Source organism: Tursiops truncatus, chromosome 20 (genome assembly GCF_011762595.2).
Source record: "Tursiops truncatus isolate mTurTru1 chromosome 20, mTurTru1.mat.Y, whole genome shotgun sequence".
Classification (NCBI taxonomy): Eukaryota; Metazoa; Chordata; class Mammalia; order Artiodactyla; family Delphinidae; genus Tursiops; species Tursiops truncatus.
The window spans coordinates 12,606,904-12,633,331 of record NC_047053.1 but is presented as its reverse complement, the minus strand read 5'-3'; the positions used below and the strand labels follow the sequence as shown (position 1 = coordinate 12,633,331).

The 26,428-nt window shown below is 40.1% G+C and overlaps 1 protein-coding gene across 10 annotated transcripts in view; it reads right to left on the bottom strand.

The window, feature by feature from the left end:
• Window positions 1-26,428, bottom strand: part of SMG6 (SMG6 nonsense mediated mRNA decay factor) — a 235,208-nt gene that overhangs the window by 81,345 nt on the left and 127,435 nt on the right. The window contains exon 14 of one of the 10 annotated variants that reach the window (XM_073797406.1): window positions 23,770-24,246. The exons of the other annotated variants lie outside the window; for them this stretch is intronic. Coding sequence (XP_073653507.1) covers window positions 24,085-24,246 — 162 coding nt within the window. The 3' untranslated portion in view covers window positions 23,770-24,084. Of the gene's footprint in view, window positions 1-23,769; window positions 24,247-26,428 lie in introns of those variants that run through there. 10 annotated transcript variants of the gene reach the window in all.

Below are 26,428 nucleotides of genomic sequence, written 5' to 3'. Positions count from 1 at the left end.
ACTCTGTTGTACAACAGAAACTAACACAGTATTGTGAAGCAATTATACTCCAATAAAGATTTTTAAAAAACCCAAAACCAAAAAACGAACAACTGGGTAGAGATTAGGATCAATTATCAAGACAGTTCTAATTTGCACAAGGGTAGAGTTAAACCTCTGTCTATGGCCATCAGTGGCCCTAGGTCTTTCTACTTTAGGGAGGTAAAATTGTAGCTCTAAGTGGTTATGTGACTGACTAAATCAACTCCCACAATTAGTCTCTTATCAGATTGCCCTGCTTTATTTCCTTCATGGTACTTAACACAAGCTGAATTTATTTCACTTATTTACTTTTTTTTAACTGCCTGTCTCCCTTCAACTAGAACATTAGGTCCATGAGTAAGAGACTGTGTCTGCCTCACTCACCACAGAAATCCTAGAACTGCAAGTACTACCTGGCAAAGAGTGCTCAATAAATACCTAATATTAAGTGAATGCCACAAGTCAAGCCTACCAGAGGAAGTTAGGGGAGATGTTTGACACTGCAGAGAAGCCCAGGCTGTATACTGACTGTATGTTCAAGTACCAATCTCTGTGGGGTATCCATGGGAAGAGACATGGAGTGATAAATGGTGGTACCCTTACTAGCCACAACTAGAACTAGAACACTGAAGCTGGGGGAGTGGGAGTGAAAAGAAAATTTTAAAATATATTTGGAAACAATATTGCTATTAACAAGATAAAGAAACTTTGCTCTGGATTCTCTACAGACACCTAATTAATTACCTAGCAAATCTTCTCCTGCAAGTTCCAACAGGAGTTCAGGGATGTGAACTTTCTAAAACCCTAAAGCATGTCACAATCTCTTTTCTCAGCCTCAGGTTTGGGAGAAGAACAGAAGAAGATAGGGAATGCAAAAGTAAGACAACGCAACAGACATGCTGCTTTTAACACAGTTTATGAATAATCCTGAGGAGGAGAATGGCATGTCTGTAGTGTGATGAAAGCCACCATCTACTTTTAGGCAATTATAGCACTTCCCCAAGAGGCCGTGTAGAGTAGCAGTGGTTTGGAGGATGGGCTCTGGAGCTTGAATTCTCTTGGGCTTGAACTCTGACTCTGCTATTTACTACCTGTGTAACCTTGGGCAACTTAATGGTTCTGTACCTCAGTTTCCCTAAATATAAAATGGAAGCTAATAATGGTACCTACCACGAAGCATTGTTTTGAGGATTAAATGTTTTAATACATGTAAAGCTCTTAGAATAATAACTAAGACATAGCAAGTCCTCAATTAACGGTAGGTTTTATTGTAATTATTCAACTGGGAGAGAGAGAGAGAGAGAGAGAGAGAGAGAGAGAGAGAGAGAGAGAGAGAGAGAGCGCTTTAATTTTTTGGAAAAACTGCTAGCCCTGGAGGCCTGGATGACTAAATCATTAGCTAATGAAACAGAGGCAACATGAAACAGTGGGAAAGCACTAGACCAAAAAATCAAACTGCTGTTGGAACAGAGATTGCCAGTTACCTCCCAATACCCAGTCTCCTCCTCCTCCTCTTTTTTTTTTGGCTGTGCAGTGCTGCATGCGGGATCCTAGTTCCCCGACCAGGGGTTGAACCTGTGCCCCCTGCAGTGGAAGCACGGAGTCCTAACCATTGGACCACCAGGGAATTCCCATGCTTCGTATTTTGAATCCTGCTAAACACATTACTAAATTATCTTGATAAGAATCTAGTAATTTTCCACTCTTTGGAGTCCACTATCTCTAATCCTGATTCATTCCTAATAAGATGACCTTTTTTTTTTGATTGGAGTATAATTGTTTTACAATGTTGTGTTAGTTTCTGCTGTACAATGAAGTGAATCAGCTGTATGTATACATATACTCCCTCCTTCTGGCACCTCCCTCCCCACCCCCATCCCACCCATCTAGGTCATCACATAGCTCCGAGCTGACCTCCCTGTGCTATACACAGCAGGTTCCCACTAGCTATCTATTTTACACATGGTAGTGTATTTATGTCAAACCTAATCTCCCAACTCACCCCACCCTCCCCTTCCCCACCATGTCCAAACGTCCATTCTCTACATCTGCATCTCTATTCCTGCCCTGCAAGTAGGTTCATCCGTACCTTTTTTCTATATTCCACATATATGCGTTAATATACGATATTTGTTTTTCTCTTTCTGACTTACTTCACTCTGTATGACAGCCTCTAGGTCAATCCATATCCCTACAAATGACCCAATTTCATTCCTTTTTATGGCTGAGTAATATTCCATTGTATATATGTACCACATCTTCTTTATCCATTTACCTGTCGATGGACATTTTGGTTGTTTCCATGTCCTGGCTATTGTAAATAGTGGTGCAATGAACACTGGGGTACATGTGACCTTTTGAATTATGGTTTTCTCAGGGTATATGCCCAGTAGAGGGATTGCTGGGTCATATGGTAGTTCTATTTTTAGTTTTTTTAAGGAACCTCCATACTGTTCTCCATAGTGGCTGTATCAATTTATATTCCCACCAACAGTGCAAGAGGGTTCCCTTTTCTCCACACCACTGTTTGTAGATTTTTTGATGATGGCCATTCTGACCCTTGTGTGGTGATACCTCATTGTAGTTCTGATTCGCATTTCTCTAATAATTATTGATGTTGAGCATCTTTTCATGTGCCTCTTGGCCATCTGTATGTCTTCTTTGGAGAAATGTCTATTTAGGTCTTCTGCCATGTCTCCCTCTCTACATCCTTCCTGTCATTACCCCCAACCTTAATCATCAAGTCATACTTCTTGACTTTACCACAAAGCAGAGCTGTCCAACAGAACTTCCAGCAATGATGGAAGTTTTCTATACCTACTCTTGACAATATGGTAGCCATTAGTCACATGTGGGTATTAACCACTTGAAATGTGGCTAGTATGGCTGAAGAACTGAATTTTAAACTTTATTTAATTTTAATTAAAATAGACACACATGGCTAGTGGCTACTGTCATTGGACAGTGCAGCCTATGGAGTGAGCTCTAGGAAAGAGAATTATACATCATTTCCTCATTTCTATTTGATATATCCCATTCCTTCTCAATACCTATGCTAAACTGTTTTCTCTTAGCCTACTCCTGATATAGCCTCTAAATCCTTGGGGGTGTACCCATTTCCCTATTTGGGATTTGGGTCAATTATCTTCTTTCCAGAAGAACAGACAGATTTGTTCAAAACACACACACACACACACACACACACACACACACACACACACTCCTGAGTGAGACAGACATCCTTAGGGCAAAGCTTTACTGAACACACCAGAATAACTAGATTCATGGAATCCACCAAAAAAAAAGCTCCAAAGATGATTAACTCCCCAAAAAGGCCAGACTCTACTTTGGCTTTTTGGCCCAAAGATATCTGAAGTTCGATTATCCTTCTTGATAAGTCCTTATGTATTCAATATGAATCTAGTACGTTCTTTTCATTAAATAAAACAGGAGGAGAAACAGGCAAATTCTGCTCCTAGGAGAAGATCAAACTAAAAGAAATGGCCTGAAGCAAGGTTACTGACCATGGAAGGCTTGGTAAAGCAAATAAAACTGTCAAAATAAGCAATCTGTCAACTTGAAGAATTAGTATCTTCATGATAGGGATGGGAGGTTGGTTAAAGTAATACCGCAGGTGATTTAACTCTTAGTGAAGGGCTGATGCTTTTCAACAACGCTAACCCAACTCCACAAAGGACAAGTGATCAACAATTTACTGGCCTGCTCCATCTGTGTGGACAGCCCTAGACATTTCTAACTATGATCTGTGTATTTCAGCTGAGCACTGGGCAACTTAGGTTTCTACTATCAGGCTGACAGGCAGGACAGAGAAAAAGCTCTAGAAGAAGAGAGTATCAGACAAATGTTTTTCTAGCTCGAAAGACACACGTTAGAACAAACACCCTGACCCTGACGACCCCTCCAGGCTGCTATTCAGGTGCTCGTGTTTGAGATGTGAGCAACAGTGTAATTTCTTCAAAAACTCCTTGATGTTAATCCAAGAAATGATGTGACAGTACTTGCTGTAGATTTCCCTTAGAGGCAAACCAGTATGACCTTTTTCAAATGCAAATTGGCTTACTCTTTACAGCTGTCAGGTTTCTTGGGGAGGAGTTTAAAAGAAAAGGCAACACTCCCCTCTGACTGGCCTGAGGAGTATGGCTGACCCTGAGCAAGTGAGAAAGAGGGACAAAGGCCACCTGGAGAATGACCCCAGTGAGCAGAAGGTTCCACAGGACTGGCCTGGGCAGAACTCGATGGGAAGTGGAAATCTCTGGCTCCGCAGATTCTTGCTTGAGTTGAACCACCTTAATTTTCACAGCCCCTTCCTCCTACATCGACTCAGGTATTCACTGATCTTAGTACAGAATCCGAAAGTCCCCTAGACCTCCAAGTCAGTTCTCCCTCGTCTTTATGGCAGGCGTGCCCGTAAACCTTGTCACCCAGCTATGCCCCACTGGCTCTTACTCACTAAGGAAGTATTTATCAAGCCCTTGTGAGATCGGAAGCACCACACTAGACACCTGAGGATGTCTAGAAGAGAGTAGTTTCGAGGAGCTCACAATCTCATGTTCAGTGTGTAATCTTAAAGGCAGATGCAGGCAGAAAGAGGTGAGAGATGACCCAGGAGAACCATGTCCGTACTCAGAAAATGCCTCCGGTCTTTCTAGGGACTGTTATATCACATGGAAGCATAATTATTTCACAGGAGGTGCGGGGGGGAAAAACCCTGGAATTTCAGAAATGAGAGAAAAAATGTGAGGTAAAGGCAGGTAGTAGTTGGGATTAGTAAAAATGACAGAGTGGGAGCTTTAGACTCAAATAGAAAGGCCAGGAAAAGGAGGCCTGGAAATTCAAACATGCCTAGATTAAGGAGCCTGTCCCCATCTACAGGAAGTTTATCTCTAACATCTAAATAGTCATGTTTTAAAATCAACAAGTTTTCTGGTTTTCAGCTGCCACTGACTGGAACCCCCAGTGGCTCTGGCCCACAGTGTAGACAGACTGTGCCCAGCCGGACTAGATGAAGACATGCAGCCGGAAGTCAGCCAGCCAGCCTGACACCTCCCAGCTATGGGAGGAGTTTGAGCAAAATGCTACCCAGCTACATGAGTAGCAGACAAGGTTTAACCCTAGCAGTACAGGGCTACACTGAGGACCTGGCATCTCAATGAGTAGATTCAGACAGTAAGTGGTCTAGGACCCAAGGGGACTCCAGGATTGAGAACAGAAACCTAGCAGCAAGTTCAGCAGGACCTTTGGTCCCTCCCTGTCCACTGCAGTTGCATATTCACGTTCACAGTCACATATTTTAAAATTTTGATATAATTATCTCCTAGAAATTACTGTATGTAGCCTCTTGGGATCTAAAGCAATTAAGTGAAGATAAATTTCTTTCATGGAGCAAGCTGTCAAAGGATGAAGCAATTTCATTCCCCATTTGAAGTGGAAGCTTTGGGTCATGCATGGTTTATTTGAAACAATGCCATCACCTAAAGCTGCTGATCTTATCTCTAACTCCGTTCTCCATTTCAAACTGCTGGAGATATGTAGCGTGGCACTGCCTGAAGTTATGACATCTGGCTCAAGGCCAGCAACAGAACAAGCCAGCTCCTCTTCTAGACTGCAAGCTTAACAGGACAAAAATAATATTAAAGCAAGATAACTTTATAGGTGAAGTCTGTTAAACCCTAAAAAGGGGAGATCTTCCCAGGGCATCGGGTGTGACTACAGAAGCACCCTAACAGTGGCGAAGTGGTTGAAGAGCAGGCAGGAACGCCCCCCGAAGGGGGCAGAGTGAAATACATGCCAAGGAATCCGATTTTTCTCTTCTGGGAGACACCAAACCAAACAAGTAGTGGGTCCTGTTTCATGAAACAGCCTGATAGATGGAAAGCATACCAGGCCGAGAATCAAATTCGGCCCAGGGTTCTAATTCCAGCACTACAAGACCACATGTGAGATTAAGGGGAAAGTTCTCATTAACTCTTTTTCTTCTGAACTGCAGCTGGCCCTTTATTTTTAAAACATTCTTCATAACCACGTATTATTTATTTTATAATATACAGCCCATGTGCTATCTAGGTAATAGTATTCAAACTTTATTTTTAAGCCATTGAAACTTTCTTCAGGTAGAATCATTGCAGGTCAGACCATGTCCAAGCACTGCTTTTAACAGGAACCTTGAAGAACTAGAACTTGTTCGTGCACTGGAATCACCAGAAGAGCTTGCTAGAATGGATTGCTGGGCTCCACCCTCGAAGTTTCTGATTCACAGGTCTGGAGTAAGGCCTAAAACATTATATACCTAACATGTTCCCAGGTGAATCTCATGCTACTGGTCCAGTACCACAATTTGAGAACCAGCGGTATAGAGGAATCTGGTCAGGAGGATGACTTGGACTTGGAGTGCCTAATACAGTGGCCACTGGCCACAAGTGGATAGTTCAGTTTAATTAAAATTAAATTAAAATTTCTGTTTCTCACCCACATTTCAAGTACTCAATAGTCACATGTGGCTAGTGGCTACCATACAGGATGGTAAGGAAATAGATTTTCCTGCACCATCATCAAAAGAAGTTCTATTTGATAGCGCTGGTCAAGAATCTACTTGATTGCACTGGTGAAATGTTTACCCTAGAGAAAAGAAAATTTAAGGAGAATTTCAAGTATATTAAGATGTGTCAGATATAGAAAAAGAGGCTTTGTGACTCTCAGAGAGCCTCTCTAGAACAAGTAAGTGGGAATTACAGAAAGGCAGATCGTGTTCAGTTTGAGAAACAGCTTTTCAATAGTGGCTGTCTCATGACACAGTAAGCTCTGGGAAGTATCTGAAGCAGAAGCTTTGAGGACACTGGGACACTATTTCTTAATTAGGTAAAGACCGACTGTGATGTCTATTCTAAAGGGCCTCCCAATTCCATGGTTCTTTTGTAACCTGATCTAATTTTATAATTATTATGGCAAACCATCCCTTCTTGCATCTGGGATAGTTTTCTAAAGCATGCAAGTCAGGTAGAAGGAACTTTCTTCATTAGGATATTTTGGTGATAAAATTTCCCAGTTTGTATTGTTTAAAAATGTTTTTACGGGAATTCCCTGGAAGTCCAGTGGTTAGGACTCCACGCTCCCAATGCAGGGGGCATGGGTTTGATTCCTAGTCGGGGAACTAAGATCCTGCATGCCACACGGCGGGGGCGGCCAAAAGAAAAAAAAAAAAAAAAAGTTTTTACAACACCGAAGTACAAGTAGCAAAAGAAAACATAAACTGAATTTCATCAAAATTAAATATTTCAAGAAAGTGAAAAGACAATCAACTCACAGAATGGGAGAAAATATTTGCAAATCATGTATCTGATAATGGACTTTTATCCAGAATATATAAGGAACTCCTACAACGCAATAAAAGACAAATAATCCGATTTTTAAAATAGGCAAACTATTTGGATACGCATTTCTCCACTTTTAGAAAATCTTTACAAAGTACTTTCACAGACCTGATCTTTTATCGTCACAATAGCTCTGAGTTGGATAGGGCAGTTGTACGTTTCCTAGTCTTAGTGAAAAAGAGACAGACACCCAGAGAGGCTATATAAATTGCCCAAGGCAATACAACCAACCTATGGCAGAGTTAGGATCAGAGCCCACATCGGATGCTTTCTTTCTTTTCTTTTCTTTTTTTTTTTTTTGCTGCATGGCTTGTGGGATCTTAGTTCCCCAACCAGGGATTGAACCCAGGCCACGGCAGTGAAAGTGCTGAGTCCTAACCACTGGACCACCAGGAAACTCCCCTGACACCTTCTTTTATTCCATCCTGCCTTCTTTTGCCTCAAAGGGAAAAAGTTTATGCTCAGGCATCCCAAGGCCAATCAAATGAGAAAGCAGAAATTATATTTTTTAAATGCACACAATAAATAAGCACATGAAAAGATGCTCAACATCATTAGTCATTAGGGAAAAGCAAGTCAAAACCACAATGAGATATCACTTCACACCCATTAGGATGGCTAATTTCAAATATATAGAAAATAACAAGTGTTGAAGACGTGGAAAAATTAGAACCCTTGTGCATAGCTGGTGGGAATGTAAAATGGTATAGTCATTGTGGAAAGTGGTATGGCAATTCCTCAAAAAATTAAACAGAATTACCATATGACCCAGTGATTCCACTTCTGGGTATATACCCAAAAGAACTGAAAGCATGGACTCGAATAGATATTTGGATTTCCCAGCACTTATTCACAACAGCCAAAAGGTCGAAGTGCCTCAAGTGTCCATCCAAGGATGAACGGATAAACACCATGTAGTGTATATATACAATGGAATATTATTTAGCCTTACAAAAGAAGGAAATTTTGACATGTACTACAACGAGATGAACCTTGAAGATGTTATGCTAAGTAAAATAAACCAGTCACAAAAAGACAAATATTGTCTGATTCCACTTATATGAGGTTCGAAAAAGAGTCAAATTCAGAGACAGAAAGCAAAATGGTGGTTGCCAGAGGCTGGGGGGAGGGAGGAAATGGGGAGTTAGTGTTTAACATACAGAGTTTCAGTTGGGGAAGATGAAAAAGTCCTGGAGATGGAGGATGGTGATGGTTGCAAAAACAACTGTGAATGTATTTAATGCCACAGAACTGTAAACTTTAAAAACAGAAACAGTAAATTTTATATTATATATATTTTAACAATTACTTTTTTTTTTTTGGCTGCGTTGGGTCTTTGTTATTGGGGTCTTTGTTGCTGCGCGAGGGCTTTCTCTAGTTGTGGTGCGTGGGCTTCTCGTTGCAGTAGCTTCTCATTTGGGAGCTCGGCTTCTAGGTGCGTGGGCGTCAGTAGTTGCAGCACATGGGCTCAGTAGCTGTGGCTCGTGGGCTCTAGAATGCAGGCTCAGTAGTTGTGCCACACGGGCTTAGCTGCTAAGCGGCATGTGGGATCTTCCCGGACCAGGGCTCGAACCCGTGTTCCCTGCATTGGCAGGCGGATTCTCAACCACTGTGCTATCAGGGAAGTCCTAACGATTACTTTTTTAAAAAAAAGTTTTAAAACACGTCTATCGGAGCTGGTGAATTAATGTCTTCATACGTTCTGACCTCCAAGTCTGAGGCAATGTAAACTGATTTTCCTATTTTATCAGTTGTGTTAGTTTTGTTTTTTTTTTTTTCTTGGCCGTGCCTCATGGCATGTGGGATCTTAGTTCCCCGACCAGGGATCGAACCCATGCCCCCTGCATTGGAAGCGCGGAGTCTTAACCACTGGACCGCCAGGGAAGTCCCAAACAATTACTTTTTTTAAAAAAAATGGAATGAGCCTGTTTTAAAGAGTAAGGCTCTAATTAGAAGAAAACTACCCTTCCTAGCTCCTCATCCTCTTGAAAGGTCTGGTATAGGGATTTTCCAGCTGCTGGTATTGACAATGTAAGGAAGAACAAATTAAAGCTATCAGTGAACCAAAGGCTGCCCTGTGACCCTGGCACCTTCAGAGCAAAAAGCAACCTAGGCGGGCTTGTAGTTACTCCTTGACTGCATGGTCTGATTCTCAAGGCCAAAAACTATCCTCAGCTCTGTCTGTGTGGGATTCTGAGTTAAAAGAAGGAAAAACAAAGTACTCCTTCAGTTCCTTCAGTTGTCTGTTTATGGGCTGGGCCCCCAGGAAACAGCTGACTCTTAGTTCTAGAAGGCTAAAACTTGCCTTATACCAAAAGGTAAGCCGGGGCAGAGCACCAATTCCAACATTGAAATTCTATGGCCACAGGACTTTAATGTTCCCACAGGGAGGATCCTGCTTATGTTTTGTAATCCTGAAAGGCAGAACTGCCTGTTCTTTAATGTTCAGTTTAGCCTGAGGGCTAGAAAGAATACAGGTTGGATTCTGGGAAAAATGTCTTCTGGGGCCAAATGCATCCATGCCCTTGAGCATCAAGGTCCCAATATCAATGCATTGGACAGATGTCTTCCACCGAGTTCATCAAGATCCCCCGAAGAACACAGCTGTGTCCCCACCTAGTCAGGGGTAGCTAACCTCTCAGAGGGTTATGTTTCCTTGATTCTCAGATGCTATGGAAGTAATCAGACCCACCTCTGATGGCCATCTTGAGATTTTTTTTATATTGCACTTGCTGTTCCCAGAGTTAGAGAGAAGGCAAATCACTACAGATCTCTGTCCATATGAAGTGTATGTAACTCTAAAGTAATAAGATGTGTTTTTAAAAATCATAAATGAGTATCAGAGCAGTTAGGGTACTTGGTAGCCACACCTTATACTAAGGCTGTGAAATACTCTTTCCCCCAACTCTCAAGCCCAGATCTCATTGGAGTGTGGAGGAGGTGGGTTTTGTTTTTGTTTTTTGGGTTTTGTTTTTTTTTTTAATATCCATAACCCAGCTGTGACACTTCCTTCCACCTCTACCTGTACATCTGTTTCCTACAGAGTGCTGCTGCCTCAAGTGAGATGCGTGAGGCTTCTGTAGATGCTGGGGAACAAGACGGAACAAAAATGCTTCACACCTGGCTCCCAAATTACAGGCACGCTGGACTGGGGCCAACATAAGCTGGCACAGCACCAGCTGAAATGGACATCAATTAAGGAGCCTGTCATCTTTCAAGACTGCGGGGTCTTTTTTCACTCCACGATCCGCACACTGCTCCACAAACCAGCCACGGCACCACTGGCAGAGTTTTCCAGATGGGATCATTTCCCTTAGATTCCATACTTGCAGATTTATTGCAGAACTTGTTTTTAACCCCTCCCTTTGTTTTTAAAGCCTGATCTATGATTCCACATTACAGTTTTATCTTTAATTGAATTTATTTGTTCTTAGGAAAGTGGGAAATTTGTACCTACATGAGCAGGAAAAGTTTTAAGTTTGCCTAAAAGATGCTTTGTTTACAAAAAGGCATTCAAATAACTGAGATTAGTAAAGGGTCAGAAATTCTTCTCTGTACACATCACTCCTACTGGGGTCAGAAGCCAGAGAGCCTTGACCAGACTGCATTATCCTGGAGAAATGGGCAGACCTCTAAGCCTAAAGCAGGCCTCCTCCTCCTCCCATCACATGCAGTGTTAGTGATCCCTGTCATGCGCAGAGAGAAAAGAAACTCTGCTAGTGTCTAGCCAGTGGCAACGCTGTTTAAGAAAAAAACCTTTTTTTTTTTTCTTTTTCTTTTTGGCTGTGCCACGCGGCATGCAGGATCTTAGTTCCCCGACCAGGGATTGAACCCCCGTGGAAACACGGAGTCCTAATCACCGGATTGCCAGGGAATTCCCAGAAAAACACCTTAAGAATGTCAGCAATTAAAAATTCCACATAGTACCTTTTCTTGACTTTTGTCCAAAGGGGCAGAACATATTTCCTCCCCTGTACCTAAGTGGGCTGCCCTGTGGAAGGAATTCCATGCAACATGAAAGAGTCCCATGATAAATAAATATCTCATCCACATTTAATGTATGTTCCGAGAACTGAATTCCAGTGCCTCAGGGGGCTGTCTGTTGCTGCCAATTTGCTTCTCGTGGCAGAGCCCTGAGTGGCAGAGCCCTGCTTAGGCGCTGCCGATGCTTGTTTGGAAAAGAGTCCAGCTGGAGATGAAAGAAGCTCTTCAAAGTGGGCGACTCCTTGGAGGCTATCACTTTAGGGCTTGGGAATGATTACTTATCAAAAACTATTTCAGTCTGGAATATACTCTGGCAAGAAGCTGGCCTGCCCTCTCGGGTATTCCGTTGGTGTTTGTGGAGCTGGAGAGGCCTCGATGGGTTTGGAGTGATAGCAGGCACTGAAGAACCCCGCTAAAGGTAAGAGTCCAGAATCCACATCATAGGTGGGGACAGGAGAGAGAGAAGGAATCAAAGAAAGCTTCAGACATCTGTCTGCACAACTCAGTCTTGGTGTACCCCTTTCCCCACTCTGGTATTTTAAATAAACAGCTTCAAAAGGGGTGGTCCTCACATCATTCTGCTGACTAAGGTCTCAATTTCCTTACTTTCTTCTACCAAGAGAGCCTGAAACCTCTAGCGCTCAGCATTTAATCAGTCAAACCTTAGTCTCTGAAGTGAAAAGACAAGCCACAGGCTGAGAGAAAATATGTGCAACACATATATATCTGACAAAGGACTTGCAATGAAAATACATAAAGACCTCTCAAAATTCAGTAAGAAGGGACTTCCCTGGTGGCGCAGTGGTGAAAGAATCCGCCCGCCAATGCAGGGGACAGGGGACATGGGTTCGAGCCCTGGTCCCGGAAGATCCCACGTGCCGTGGAGCAACTAAGCCCGTGCACCACAACTACTGAGCCTGCGCTCTAGAGCCCGCGAGCCACGACTACTGAGCCCGTGTGCCGCAACTACTGAAACCCGTGCACCTAGAGCCCGTGCTCTGCAACAAGAGAATCCACTGCAATGAGAAGTCCACGCACCGCAATGAAGAGTAGCCCCCACTCACCACAACTAGAGAAAGCCCACGCGCAGCAAAGAAAATGCAAAGCAGCCAAAAATAAATTTAAAAACAAACAAACAAAAAAACAACTCGGTAAGAAAACAAACATTCCAATTTATAAATAGACAAAAGATTTGAAGACACTTTACCAAGCACATGAAAAGATGCTGAATATCATTAGCCATTAGAGAAATGCAAATTAAAACTGCAATGGGATACCTGTTGGAATGACTTAAAAAAACAAAACTGCAGTACCAGCTGCTGGCAAGGATGTGGAGCAACTGGAATTCTCATATGTTGCTGGTGGGAATACAAAATGGTACAGCCACTCTGGCAAAGAGTTTGGCAATTTCTAACAAAGTTAAACCTATGCTTACCAAATGACCCATCCATTCATTCCTAAGTATTTACCCAAGAAAAATGAAAACTCAAGTTCACATAAAAATCTATACAGGAATGTTTGTAGCAGTTCTATCCATAATTACCAAAACCTGCAAACAATCCAAATGTTCATCAGCTGGTAAATGGAAAAACAAATTGTGGTATATCCATACAATGGAATCCTACTCTGCAACAACAAAAATGAATTACTGATACAGGCAATAATATGGATAAATCTCAAATGCATGATGCTACGTGACTGAAGCCAAACTTAAAAAGCTAATTACTATATGGCTTTTAAATATGACATTCTGGGGCTTCCCTGGTGGTGCAGTGGTTAAGAATCTGCCTGCCAATGCAGGGGACAAGGGTTTGAGCCCTGGTCCAGGAAGATCCCACATGCCGCGGAGCAACTAAGCCCGTGTGCCCCAACTACTGAGCCTGTACTCTAGAGCCCGTGAGCCACAACTACTGAGCCTGCGTGCTGCAACTACTGAAGCCCACGTGCCTAGAGCCTGTGCTCCACAACAGAAGAAGACATCACAATGAGAAGCCCGTGCACCGTAACCAAGAGTAGCCCCTGCTCGCCGCAACTAGAGAAAGCCTGCGCGCAGCAACGAAAACCCAGTGCAGCCAAAAATAAACAAATTAAAATAAATTAATTAAAAAAATAAATAAACAGATCTAAATAAATAAATAAATAAATATGACATTCTGGAAAAGGCAGTCTTAGAGAGTAAAACAGATCAGAGGCTGCCAGGCACTGGGAGTCAGGGAGAAGTTGGTTGCATGAGGGAGTATTTTGGGGGTGATAAAAACGCTCTACATCTTAATTGTAGTGGTGGTTACATGACTGTGTGTTTGTCAAAACTGTATAACAAAGAGTGGATTTTAACGTATGTAAACAAACAAATCTTGGTCTCTGGGGAAGGGGATGAACTTCAGGAATACCACTCCATTCTGTAAGTGGTGTTACCTGGGGGATGCAATATAACTAGAGTGTGACAGCGTTGACACGGAGCCCATTTTCACCCTAAGTTGGAGGCAACATTAAAATAGACCTGTATTTCTGTTGGAATAAAAGGAACTTTATACCCTTTGTCCCCAAAACTTTTCACTGCTATGGAGATAATGCAATCTTCCATATGCAGATAAAAAGATACCAAGTCCCAGCTTGGTTTTCCTCCTCCCCTTTCATTTCCTGTTTCATTTGGGCAGAGGTCTCTGTTTCTACAAAGGGCAAAGTGTATACAAGTTTAAAAATCATGGGGGAAATCAGAGGTTTAAGCTAACTGGAGGTCTCTTGGCCTAAATGGGTTAACGAGCACAGAACCTCATAAAAATAAATCCCCAAATATATTTTCTAAAATAGTAAACACCTGCCAAGGTATAATTACAAGTATTCTCAAGAAATCTTTGTCTTGTTGTCAGTGAGTGAAGTTAAAAAACTTAAAGTACACCTGTAATAATAAAGTTTCTTTTTATAGTATTATGATTTAATAATGAAATTATGGGCATCTCCAAAGGTGCAATATTTTGAAAGAAAGATTATACGTCTTAAGGGTAAGCTGGGATGAAGTGAGAGAGTGGCATGTACATATATACACTACCAAACGTAAGGTAGATAGCTAGTGGGAAGCAGCCACATAGCACAGGGAGATCGGTGCTTTGTGACCACCTAGAGGGGTGGGATAGGGAGGGTGGGAGGGAGACGCAAGAGGGAGGGGATATGGGGATATATGTATACGAATAGCTGATTCACTCTGTTATAAAGCAGAAACTAACACACCATTGTAAAGCAATTATACTCCAATAAAGATGTTAAAAAAATGTATTATACCTCTTATTATAATGTGGTCATAGGACCACAGGGAGTGAGAAGGTCGAGTGGATAAAGGTGTGTGTTACAGCAGTACCTGGAAAGCTGTGAAAGCAGTTAGGCTGAAGAAGAGAACATATTCCCACTTTCATTTTAGTGGCTTACCTTCACACCTCTGCTTCACAGCTTAATCCTTAGTACTTCTTGGGTGCTTCAGGCGAGAGGAAGGAAATGGTACTTGGAAACAGTAACTAAGCTAGACTCTCTTAGCTCCCACCTTCGAAGAGCACAGGCATGTAAGCATATGCACACATACAAATGCAGAGAAAGGGCTTTTTCATTTAAATGGAGGAAGCTGCCATGTCTACCTCTATAAGCAAAAATATTAATCATCCACCGTCTGGTTTTAATCCACACGCTCCTGATCCTGCATCTGAATGTATTGTTATCAGGGGAAGGAGCATTTCTGTTCAATCTTATTCACCAGCCAAAAACCTGAAAATGTGAAAACCACATTGGTGAAGTGCCTTCTTGGGGACCCAGAAAACTCTGAGCTGCTGCTTTTTTATTGTTTTCTTTCTTTTTAAAAAATGATGAACAAATGTGAATTTCAGAGGGTCTGGGGGGGAAAAAAAGAAACAGCTCAAGTTACAGGTCCCTCCTGATCTTGGAGTGACACTATCCTCAGGGAAATTAGCACTTTCTCTTCTGTATTTCCCAAAGGGGATCCAGCCACACAACCTGATTGACATCAGCCTGTCAGAGGCTCCCAGGTGCATCCCTTACGAGGATTTACAAATGAAATGGCAAGCCCAAACAGCAAGCCTTTGCCTCCGGTCTCCATTCTTCTGGTTTGTGCTTTGCTGGCAGTAAGAGCAGGGACTAAAAAGGTGTCTGTATGAGTCTAAGCCTGCTTATCCCACTGTCTGTGCTGGAGACCCTTCCCTCTCCTCAGGGTCACCCTAAAAAGGGTCTCCAAGCCACTATGTGGGCTTGAGTACCTTCAAAGCCATTAGTCACCACCCTTGCAGTCTCACTCCAAACTGCGAATGGGGCCACCCGTGACACAAAAACTCTGGCAAGATTAGGGACTAGCGAGAGCAGAAGAAACCACAATACGCCTGAGACTCCCAGGAGAACAATGACTAGTGCTGGTAGGGAACAGACTGACAGAGCAGACAGACTCTAACCAGGCCTCGCTCTGTTTTCGATGCAACACAAATGTTTTCCATTAGAAGTTCCCTGCCCCACAAACACTCATACATGCGGCTACGAAATCCACATACTTAACTTCTGCTTCTCTGGCACTCTGACCCAACTACCTCTCCTGGTCCTCTGGAACACAGCAAAGTTGAGAGTGAAGAGATTCCAATACCCCCAGCACAAAGGTAAGGGGGGGGGGGGAGAAAATCAGAATACGGAGCACGCTCACTAAGTACCATCTAACATGAGTGTGGCTGATGTAGGCTAAAGGGAAGAAGGGAGAAAACAAGGGCTTTACTTTTGCCAAGAGAGAAACGAGTCTCATACATCTCTGGCTCTTATTGGTTGGCTCCTATGCTTTCAAGCTTAAAGTTTGGCTTTACTGTCTAGTAAAGGCTGCAGCTGATCATCATCAGGAGGTGTCAGTCACCATTAAAAGCAAAGCAGGCAAAAACCCTGAAAACTCATTACAAAGTCTGCAAAATTCTAGTACTAAGGAATCAAGGAATGCTGGCTGATCAGTAATCCATATTTCAAATACTCAGAACCAGCTGAGTATGGCAACTGTGAGAAGAAGCTGAACTAGAAATCCTTAAGCCATCAGTAAGCATCCTCCCACCATCTGCAGAATCAGGCCCAGGCTTACTTCTAGTCACAGTCACAGAGGGAGGGACATGTGAATGTCTGGCTAATTAATCTCTTCCCTAAAAAACAAAACAAACAAACAAACCAAAACCCAAAAACAACAACATCAAAAAAACAGGAAGAAAACCCCACAAATAAGAATTTGAGAGAATAAAATAAAAAGAACACTGAAAAGGAGGGAAAAAGTAAAATTTTTAAATGGCATGTAAGAAAGAAAAGGAAATCCCCTATTCAGGCAGCTCTGGAGTTCCCTAATTGCACAAGAGCAAAGGACAACCCCTCCAATGTGGATGCCTTGTTAAGCAATTGCTCAACCTACACTCATTGTGCAATTCCAACCTTCCAAAGCTTTTTGCTGCACATATGAAAACCACGTTTTCCACTGCACTCTAGAATTAAGAACAGTTTCTCATTTTTCTCTTCTTCACTTTAGAGGGGGCTGTGTCCCTGAGCAAAAAAAAAAAAAAAACCCCAAATAAAAAAAAAAACCAACTATTGCTAGATAAGCATTCACTACAAGTGAGGTTTTACATTATTTCATCTGGTTATTTCTGAGTTTACTGGTAGTTAAGAAACATTTGGATTTTTTTCTTAGGCAGCTAAAGATTCATTTTTCCTGTCACTGACAATAATGATATCACAAAAAAATTGTCCACACAAACATCAAACCTTCAAAAGCCTTTGTTCTGAATGACTGCAATTCTGGAATATTTGGAGCAGTTAAAAGTGGCGGTTCCTATTATACAGCCAAACTTCCAATAGAGGCCTGGGGAGATCACAGTGCATCTTGCTAAGCACAAACCTTTCTTTTCAGGTCATGTTAAACAGTTAACAAGAACAATAACAGGTGTGTACCAAGATGAAGAAAGCATAACAAGAAAACCCAGAGGTCACAGAGGAAAAGACAGACAGATCTGACTCTATAAAAACTTTAAGTCATACATTGTAAAAAATGTAAACAAGATTATAAAACAAGCTGCAAACCAGGAGAAAATACTGCAACATATAAAACTACCTATAGTGTATTAAGAACTCCTACATATCAAAAAGTATAATAAAAAAGCACAAAAATGGAAAAGGCCGTAAATATATATATGTGCAAGTCAGAGAGGAAGAAATATAAACATGCAATGCATATACAGAAAGATTCTTTATTCCACTAGCAAACACATACCAGTTAAAGCGAGATACTTTTTTAAACCTAGAAGATTAGCAGAAATTGAAAATATAATAATAAACAGTACTGCTGAGACTATGAAGAAACAACTTGTATACTGTGAATGGGAGTGTAAACTGGTATGATCATTTTGAAGGGCAATTTGGCAGTATTTGTCAAAGCAGTAAACATGTATATTTTTGACAAAGCAATTCCACTTGTAGGAATCTATTCCACAGAAACAGTCCTGTAAGCATACAGAGATTTAAGCACAAGGAAGTTCATTTCAGCACTGTTTGTAATAACAAAAATTGGACATAAGTATCATCTGAAAGACAGATGGATAAATTATACCTATACAATGAAACATGATGCAACTTGAAGAACAGTGTGGATTTATATGTTATGATTTAGAAACAGTTCCAAGGTATATTAAGCAAAAAAAAAAAAAAAGAAAGAAAAGGCAATGTATACGTGGCATGTATTTGAAATTTATCAGAAAAATTAAGACTTGGTTACCAAACCGTTAACAGCAATCATCTTTGGAAGGGAGGGGGGACTTGTATTCTTATTTTCTATAGTTCTATATTATTTTAATATTATTGCAGAGAGCATGAATTACTTTTATAATTAAAAAGTAGACAGTCCACCTTCTTTTTCTGACTACGATGGTAAGGCAACTGTTTTTATATAAGGCAACTGTTTTTAGGCAGTGCCCAACAGGCAGTGCAGGACAGTGATCCCTGAGAGAACAGAAACTCATGAAATGAGCCTGTAATCACTCCGTCCTCTGCTTAGGGATAATTTTGCAACTTTGACACAGAAAGCTGAATCCCAAGGATATTATGGTGATCCTGTTGAGCTAAGGAGACAGAGAACAGAATCTGAGGCAGCTGAAGGGGCTGAATCTGCGAGTAAGGAAATGAACAGAAAGAAGTTGTGCAAAGAAAGGGCATGAAGTACATGTGAGAATCCTCAGCTCACAAGTAGGTGAAGGCTAGACTGTACATATGCAGGCCAAGATGACCAGAACTTACCAGATGGCAGCTGCTACAGAGTTAAGAGTGGAAAAGAGAGCGATCAGAGGTCCAGCAATGCTAGGGGAAGAACACTGCCTAGGGATGAGGGAGTTGAAGTTCCAACACTGCCAGAGTGAAGAGATTTTAATACCTTGTTAACATCTTTGACAACCATTTGAGACTCCAGAGAGGCCACACCCTAGAGTTAGACCTAATCTGAATCTGCATTAATTGTTCCTAAAACCCAGCCTAAGACAATCCGCAGGGGAGTCGGGGCTTGGAAATCGACTATTACCAAGTTACTGGGGCTTGGGAAACATCCTAGGTTTCTACATAGCTGCACTAATAATGTGTAAAAGCCAAGCCTATGCAAATCCAAGATGATCAAGCACCAATATAACTGCCTGTTAAAGTTAAAAAAAAAAAAAAAGGAAGGTAACAAGGTCCAGAATCTCTTTTAACAAATTATCCACAAGGTCCAGTGATTTTGAACGAAAATCACTAGACACAAAGAAACAGTAAAATGCAATCCATATTCAATAGAAATCAAATGTGAGATGGCCCAGATGTTGAATTTGGCAGGCAAACACTTTAAAACAGCTATTTTAATAAATATGTCCAAAATATTAATGGGATAGATGTTCAAAGAATTAAAGGAAAATATGGTCTTAATGAGCAAACAAATAGGAAATGTCAGTAGAGAAAAGGAAATTAGGGAAATGAACTAAGTAGAAATTCTTGAACTGAAAAGAAATAATTAAATTTAAAGGTTCACTGGATAAATTCAATAGTGTATTGAAAACGGCAGAAGAAAGAATCAGTAAACTTGAAGACAGACCATAGAAAGTAAGTAATCTGAAGACTAGAGAGAAAAATCACTGAGGATAAATGGAGCTTCACACATCTGTGAGATTATACAAAAATGTGTAACATACACATAATTCGAATTCTGGGAAGAGAAGAGAGGGTATTTGGGGTAAGAAAAAAATGTCTGAAAGACACTCCAAGTTTGATTAAAAAACAGCAACTTATAGCTCTGAGAGGATCAGTGAACATCAAGTAGGATAAATGTAAAAAGAACTACACCTATGCACATCCCAATTAAACTTCTGAAAACAAAAGATAAAAAGAAAATATTCAAAGCAGCTCTCCAAAAAGATGCATTACATAGGGAGGCAAAAGAATGTTGATTTCTCATGAGAAAACAATGGGTATCAGGTAATAGAAGAAGTACATCTTGAAGATGATGAAAGAAAAAGCTTCAATCTAGAACTCTATTCAGTTAAAAAAAAAAAACCTTCAAAAACAAAGATTAAAAAAAAGAAAAAAAGAAATAGAGACATTTTAAGATAAAGAAAGGCTATGGGAATTTGTTACCAGCCTACCTGCTTATGTCCTGTAGGCTCAAGAGAAATGATACCAGATGGAAACTTGGATCTACTAAAAAGAACGAAGAGCACCATTAAATAAGTAGATTAATATAAAAGTCTATGTTTTCTTTTTGTTTGTAATTTACTTCAAGGCAACTAACTGTTCAAGTAGAAATAATAACATGGTATGATAGGATTTATAACATGATAAGTAAAAGGGAAGACAACTGCGCAAAACAAGAGGGAACGGTAAATGGAATTATGCTGTTTTAAGGTTATTACATCTGTAAATTGTGAAGCAGGAAACAGGAAGCATAAGGTGTGAAGTGTAAAAAAGTACAATACTGACCTTAAATATCTTCTGGAAAGCTAAAGATGCAAATTGTTAGCCCTAGAACAACCACTGGGGGGGAAAAAATTAAAAGGGGTATAATTAAGATGACAAAAGCAAAGACTTCTTAAAACAGAAAAGGCACTAACCATAAAGAGAAATTCTGAAAAACTGAACTTCATCAAAATTAAATACTTTTGTTCTTCCAGATTCTGTTAAAAAAAAAAAAAAAAAAGCCAGCCACACTGAGAGAAAATATTCACAGGACAAAATCTCACAAGGATTTTTGTCCAGAATATATAAAGAAGTTTTACAACTCTATTAGAAAACAATTTTTTAAATGGGCGGGACTTCCCCAGTGGCACAGTGGTTAAGAATCCGCCTTCCAATGCAGGAGATGTGGGTTCGATCCTTGGTCAGGGAACTAGATCCCACATGCATGCCGCAACTAAGAGTTCGCATGCCACAACTAAGGAGTCTGCGAGCTGCAACTAAGGAGAACACGTGCCACAACTAAAGGAGCCAGTGAGCTGCAACTAAGGAGCCTGCTGGCCACAACTAAGGCCTGGTTCAACCAAAATAAATAATTAATTAAATTAAAATAAAGTAAAATTTTTTAATAAAAATAAATTAATTAAAAATGGGCAACAGATTTGGACACTTCCCAAATGAGGATCTATGAATTGCTGATAAACACACGAAAAGATGCTCATTATTAGTTAGGAAAATGCCAATTAAAATTAAAATGAGATACACTAGAATGGCTAAAATCATAAAAACTAGAAATACCAAATATTGGCAAAGATGTGAAGCAACTGGAACTCTCATACATTGCTAGTGGGAGTATAACGGTGCAATCACTTTGGAAAATAGTTTGGTAGTTTCCTTAAAGTCAGACATATAATTATCATATAACTGAAAATTCTATTTCTAGCAATTTACCCCAAAGAAATGAAAACATTTGTCCACAAAAGACTGTACATTAATGTTTACAGCATCTTTATTCAGAACACCTAAAAGATATAAACAACCCAAATGGCCATGATCAAGTGGATGCATAAACAGACTGAGATCTATCCATACGATGGAATACTATTAATTACTAAAAGGTAATGAACTGCTGGAAAAACATAACAACATGGATCAATCTCACAGAAATTATGCTGAGTGGAAGAACAAAACATAAATGTATGATTCCACTTATATGAAATTCTAGAACATATAAAACTAATCTATAATGAGAATAAATAGATGCCTGCTTGCCGGGGGTGGGGAGTGGATGAGGGAGATTAACTGCAAAGAGGCATTTGGGAATATCTGGGGGAGATGGAAATATTTTGTATCTTGATTGGGGTGGTCCTTACACAGGTGCATACATACATCAGTGCATTCATATGTATGATTTCGTTGTATGTAGGTTACGTATCAATAAATTAATAAAAGTGAAGGTATGAACTTTAAATAAAATTATTTTCTTCACATATCTAAAATTATGAAGTAAAAATACATATTATTTTACAGATATGAAGGACTACATTAGTAAAGAAAATTAAAAAGGGTGGGACAGGAAGTTCTGAGGCAGAAGTTTATGTCAATATCGAGGATTTTTCTCTAAGTATCATACATCTTTCCTTTATCAATTTCAATTTTAATTTTTCATTGTAGCCCATATTTATTAAGTCTTGAGCCGAAGATTACTTCTGTGGATGTATGTAGATAGGCAGGCATACTTACACCGCTGACTTTCAGGTTTTTATGCGTGAGTTATCCCCATCAGCCAACTCTAAGCGTCACTGTTCATCTGTAAGCAATCCTGCCTGCAAAGCTTGGAATCCAGGGCACTGTCTTGATCTTCTGGTCCTTAGAGGTTGCACTACCACTACTCTTAGATTTTTTTTTTTTTTTTTTTGGGCTGTGTTGGGTCTTCGTTGCTGTGTGTGGGCTTTCTCTAGTTGCGGTGAGAGGAGGCTACTCTATGTTGTGGTGCATGAGCTTCTCACTGCGGTGGCTTCTCTTGTTGCAGAGCAGGGGCTCTAGGCGCATGGGCTTCAGTAGTTGCAGCACGTGGGCTCAGTAGTTGTGGCGCACGGGTTAGTTACTCCGTGGCATGTGGGATCTTCCCGGACCAGGGCTCGAACCCGTGTCCCCTGAGCTGGCAGGCAGATTCTCAAGCACTGCACCACCAGGGAAGCCCCTACTCTTAGATTTTTTTTGCCCTTGAATACACTTCCAAAACAGTGTAGCTCATCCAGTGCATATATTCAGTGCCTCTTAGAGCAGTCTCAAGGGTTTGCCAAAAAATAAATCAAGTTGTCTTTTCAAAGATTCATATTCTACACACTCAGGTATCTTTGGACCCAAGGCATTCAAAGATTTGAAGACCATCCAACCCAGAGAGAAAGCAGCAGGAAAATTCAATCTGAGCACCCATTCCCCTCATATGAACTTTTACTTCTTTGTTCATCCTCAGGAACTATTATGGGAGATCAGATGATCTCCCTAAACCAGATCAATAGTTCCCAAGCTCCTGGTGAGGAATCAAGCTCCCAGTGAAAACAGAAGAACTGTCAAAGTTGAGAAGAGAACGGGAAGTATGTACTGGGCAGTGTGTTTGTTCAACCACTCTACTACTGTACCTATATTCAATTAAGAGTGTGTGCCCTAGGGGCTCCCCTGGTGGCGCAGTGGTTAAGAATCCACCTGCTAATGCAGGGGTCACGGGTTCGATCCCTGGTCTGGGAAGGTCCCACATGCCATGAAGCCTAGAAAAAAGCCCGCACGCAGCAACGAAGACCCAGTGCAAGCATAAATAAATAAATAAATTTAAGAAAAAGTGTGTGTGTCCTAGACTTGGATTTGATTCCTTAATTCTTAGCTGTGTCAGCCTGGGCAAGTTCTTCCTAATAGTCAAATCCCGTAGGGCTTTTGTGAAACTTAAATGAAATAATATAAAGCATTAAAACAGTGCCTAGCCACCAGAATCTAACACTACATTGCAAATCAACTATACTTCAATTAACAAACAAACAAAAGACAAACCAAAATAATCCAGTGCCCAGCACGTGATAAGCACTCACTAAAAGTCAGCTGTTTTGCTCTGGGTCCTCTTGGGAAAGGAGAGCCAGACATGTGACTTTTCATACATATTCAGGATAAATGTATTTCTAGCATTCTGAATATAACTTCTGAAGACCTCAGAAAACTATATGGCAACAGGAAGGCAAAGTATATGAACTGTCAGGTAATATGCTCTACATTCCAGAGTTAAAGATAGAATTAGGAAGCCTACTTATACCAGAGATGATATTTTTACCTCGACCAAAATCTTTGCCTAATGGCCGCAACAGCCACCAAATTCCTAAAACACAGTAGTTCTTGGAGTGTGAAACCCAGACCATTGGCATCACCTGGGAACCTATTAGAAATCCAATTTTTCAGTCTCTCCTTCTCCTAACTAATCAGAAACTCTTGGGGATGGGGCCGAGCAAGTTTAACAAGCCCTCCAGGTGGTTTTGATGAATGCTAAGTGTGAGAATCAATATCCTAGAATAAAAAGAACACCTAGTCCTTGAACTATCCATAGCATGGGCCTAAGGTGACTGAGTCAACAGTGCCCATTTGGGGAATCAGATTGATAAATTAGGCAGTAACTGATATAATCTGAAGGGACTGAAGTAAATGGAAGTGGTAATTAGCAATTCTATAAAATTTATATACAATTAGTAAAGAGGTGAGAGACAGCACACAAAAAAGGTGAGGGAGGGCAACAATGAGTAGACAGAGAGAAATATACAATACAAATGATCAGTGCCAAAGGGCCACTGGTGAAATGAGTCATCAGACAAAGTGGCCCATCAAAGTATTTCTGCACCTAAAGTGAGAAGAAGCAAAAAGAAAAGAAAAAACAAAGAGTATTTTTTGAGATATAAAACCAGAGGACTTTTCAAAACACTGTATATCTTTTACTAAGTTTATACCAATATCAAAGGCTCCTTTGATTTAACAGGCAAAATAGAGAAGGAAATAAATACAGCTTATAGTTCATTTCTAAATATCTGGCTGGAAACAATTTTTCCTTAGATATCTACAGACTGATAGAGAGGGAAGTGCAAGAAGGAGAAACTAATTCAGAAGTTGAAAACAAAAGATCTTATCCAGCATGGTGTGACGAAGGAACATACATGTCTTATTGCCTAAAAAATAGAGTGCTCTCCCTTCCAAGTTTCCAAAAGTTCTTATCTCATTCAGTATAAAAATAAAACACCTCTTGTACAAGGGTAACCAAAGAAAGTTCAAAAGTTATTCATAAAAAGTGTTTACAAATCATTAAGAAAAAAATGGATAAGCATTCTAATGGTAAAATAGGCAAAGAACATAAGGTAATTTATAAAATGTGTCACCCATACATATAATTAGTAAGCATAATACTTAAAAAAAGTCAACCTTATCAGTAATCAAAGTATGAAAATCAAAACAATGAGATGCCAGTTTTTTGCCCATCTTTGGCAAAGTTACAAAAAAGTCAAACTATTCATGATTAGTGAGGATGATAGATAACAGATATGATATTCTGCAGTTTAAACAGCTATAACTTTTTCGGGAGGGCAATTTGGCATTAACTATCAAAAGGCTTAAAAACCTGCACACCCTCTTTGACCTAGTAATTCCACTCAAAAATCTGCCTTACGAACTGATAAAATAGATATGTAAAGATTCCCTGAGATGGCATCATTTATAAAAGTGAAAAGTCAGTCACTTTCTAAAATGCCTAATGATTAAGGACTAAAAATATTATGGTATGTCCATACATGTTAATATAATGCAGCCATTAAAATTCACACTGTGAGTGAACATGGAAATATATTCAGGATATATTCATTGCTAAGTGAACAAGGTAGATTACAAAACAGTATACACAGTTTTATTCTATTTCTGTTAAAAAGCAAAAAACTTCACTTATATCTGTCCATCCTTCTCTCCAGCCAGGACAGAAGATAGAAAAATCAAGGAATCTTTCATTTTCCTTATTGCTAATATTGATTTTTCTAATATTTCTTTAAATGAACATCTATTTTGTAATACAAAAACTTTTATAGTAAAAAAAAAACCTTAAAAAGCATACATTTCTGAGTTAAATAACTCTACTTCCAAAATCCCAAATGAAGTGACCAAACTGAATACACAGAGTATATCCCCCACACCCCATGATGCCTCCTTTGTCTACTGTGTTCACAGCAAGGGCCGCGGAATCTAGAATAGCTCCTGACGCATAGCAGTCAATAGCTATTAAATGGGAAAATGCCATCCATCTGCCGTAAACCATAAAGAATTACTGCCAGATGGATAGATGATAGCTGGAAACAGGTCATTAAGAGCCAATTCACAGCTTCCCTTCCTAAGAAAGCAACTTAAAAGAAAAAAATTTTCATTTTGCTTGATGTTAGTATGTAGATGTGGAATTGATTTTTGTATACTGACTTTATATCCAGCAACTTTGCTAAACTCACTTATTAATCTGAATAATTTATCCTTATTTTCTACATATGAATCACATTATTTGCAATTAAAGATAGCTTTATTTTTTTCCCTTTCCAATCATCTTTTTAGTACTTTATCTTATCTTACTGTACTGGTTAGAACCTTCAACATAAGCTGAATGAAACTGGTAATTAATCACCCTTATCTCTATTTCTTGACATGCCTGGTGGTAATACAGTTGCTCACTTTGTGATGAGTCTTTTTGTTTTACATATTTCCATACGTATATTTCATAATTAAAAAGGTTAAAAAAGAAAAAGAAAGCAGCAAGAGAAGAAACCATGAAAAGCCTGGCAAAATTCTCCAGTTTGGAAGGGTCAATTAGTTTCCTATTGCTGCTGTAACAAAATACCACAAATTTAATGACTTAAAACAAAACAATTTATTACTCTACAGTCTGAGAGATCAGAAGTTCTAAACTCAAGATGTTGGCAGGGCTGTGCTCTTTCTGGAGGCTCCATGGGAAAATCTGTTTCCTTGCCTTTTCTAGTGTCTAGAGGCCACCTGCACTCCTT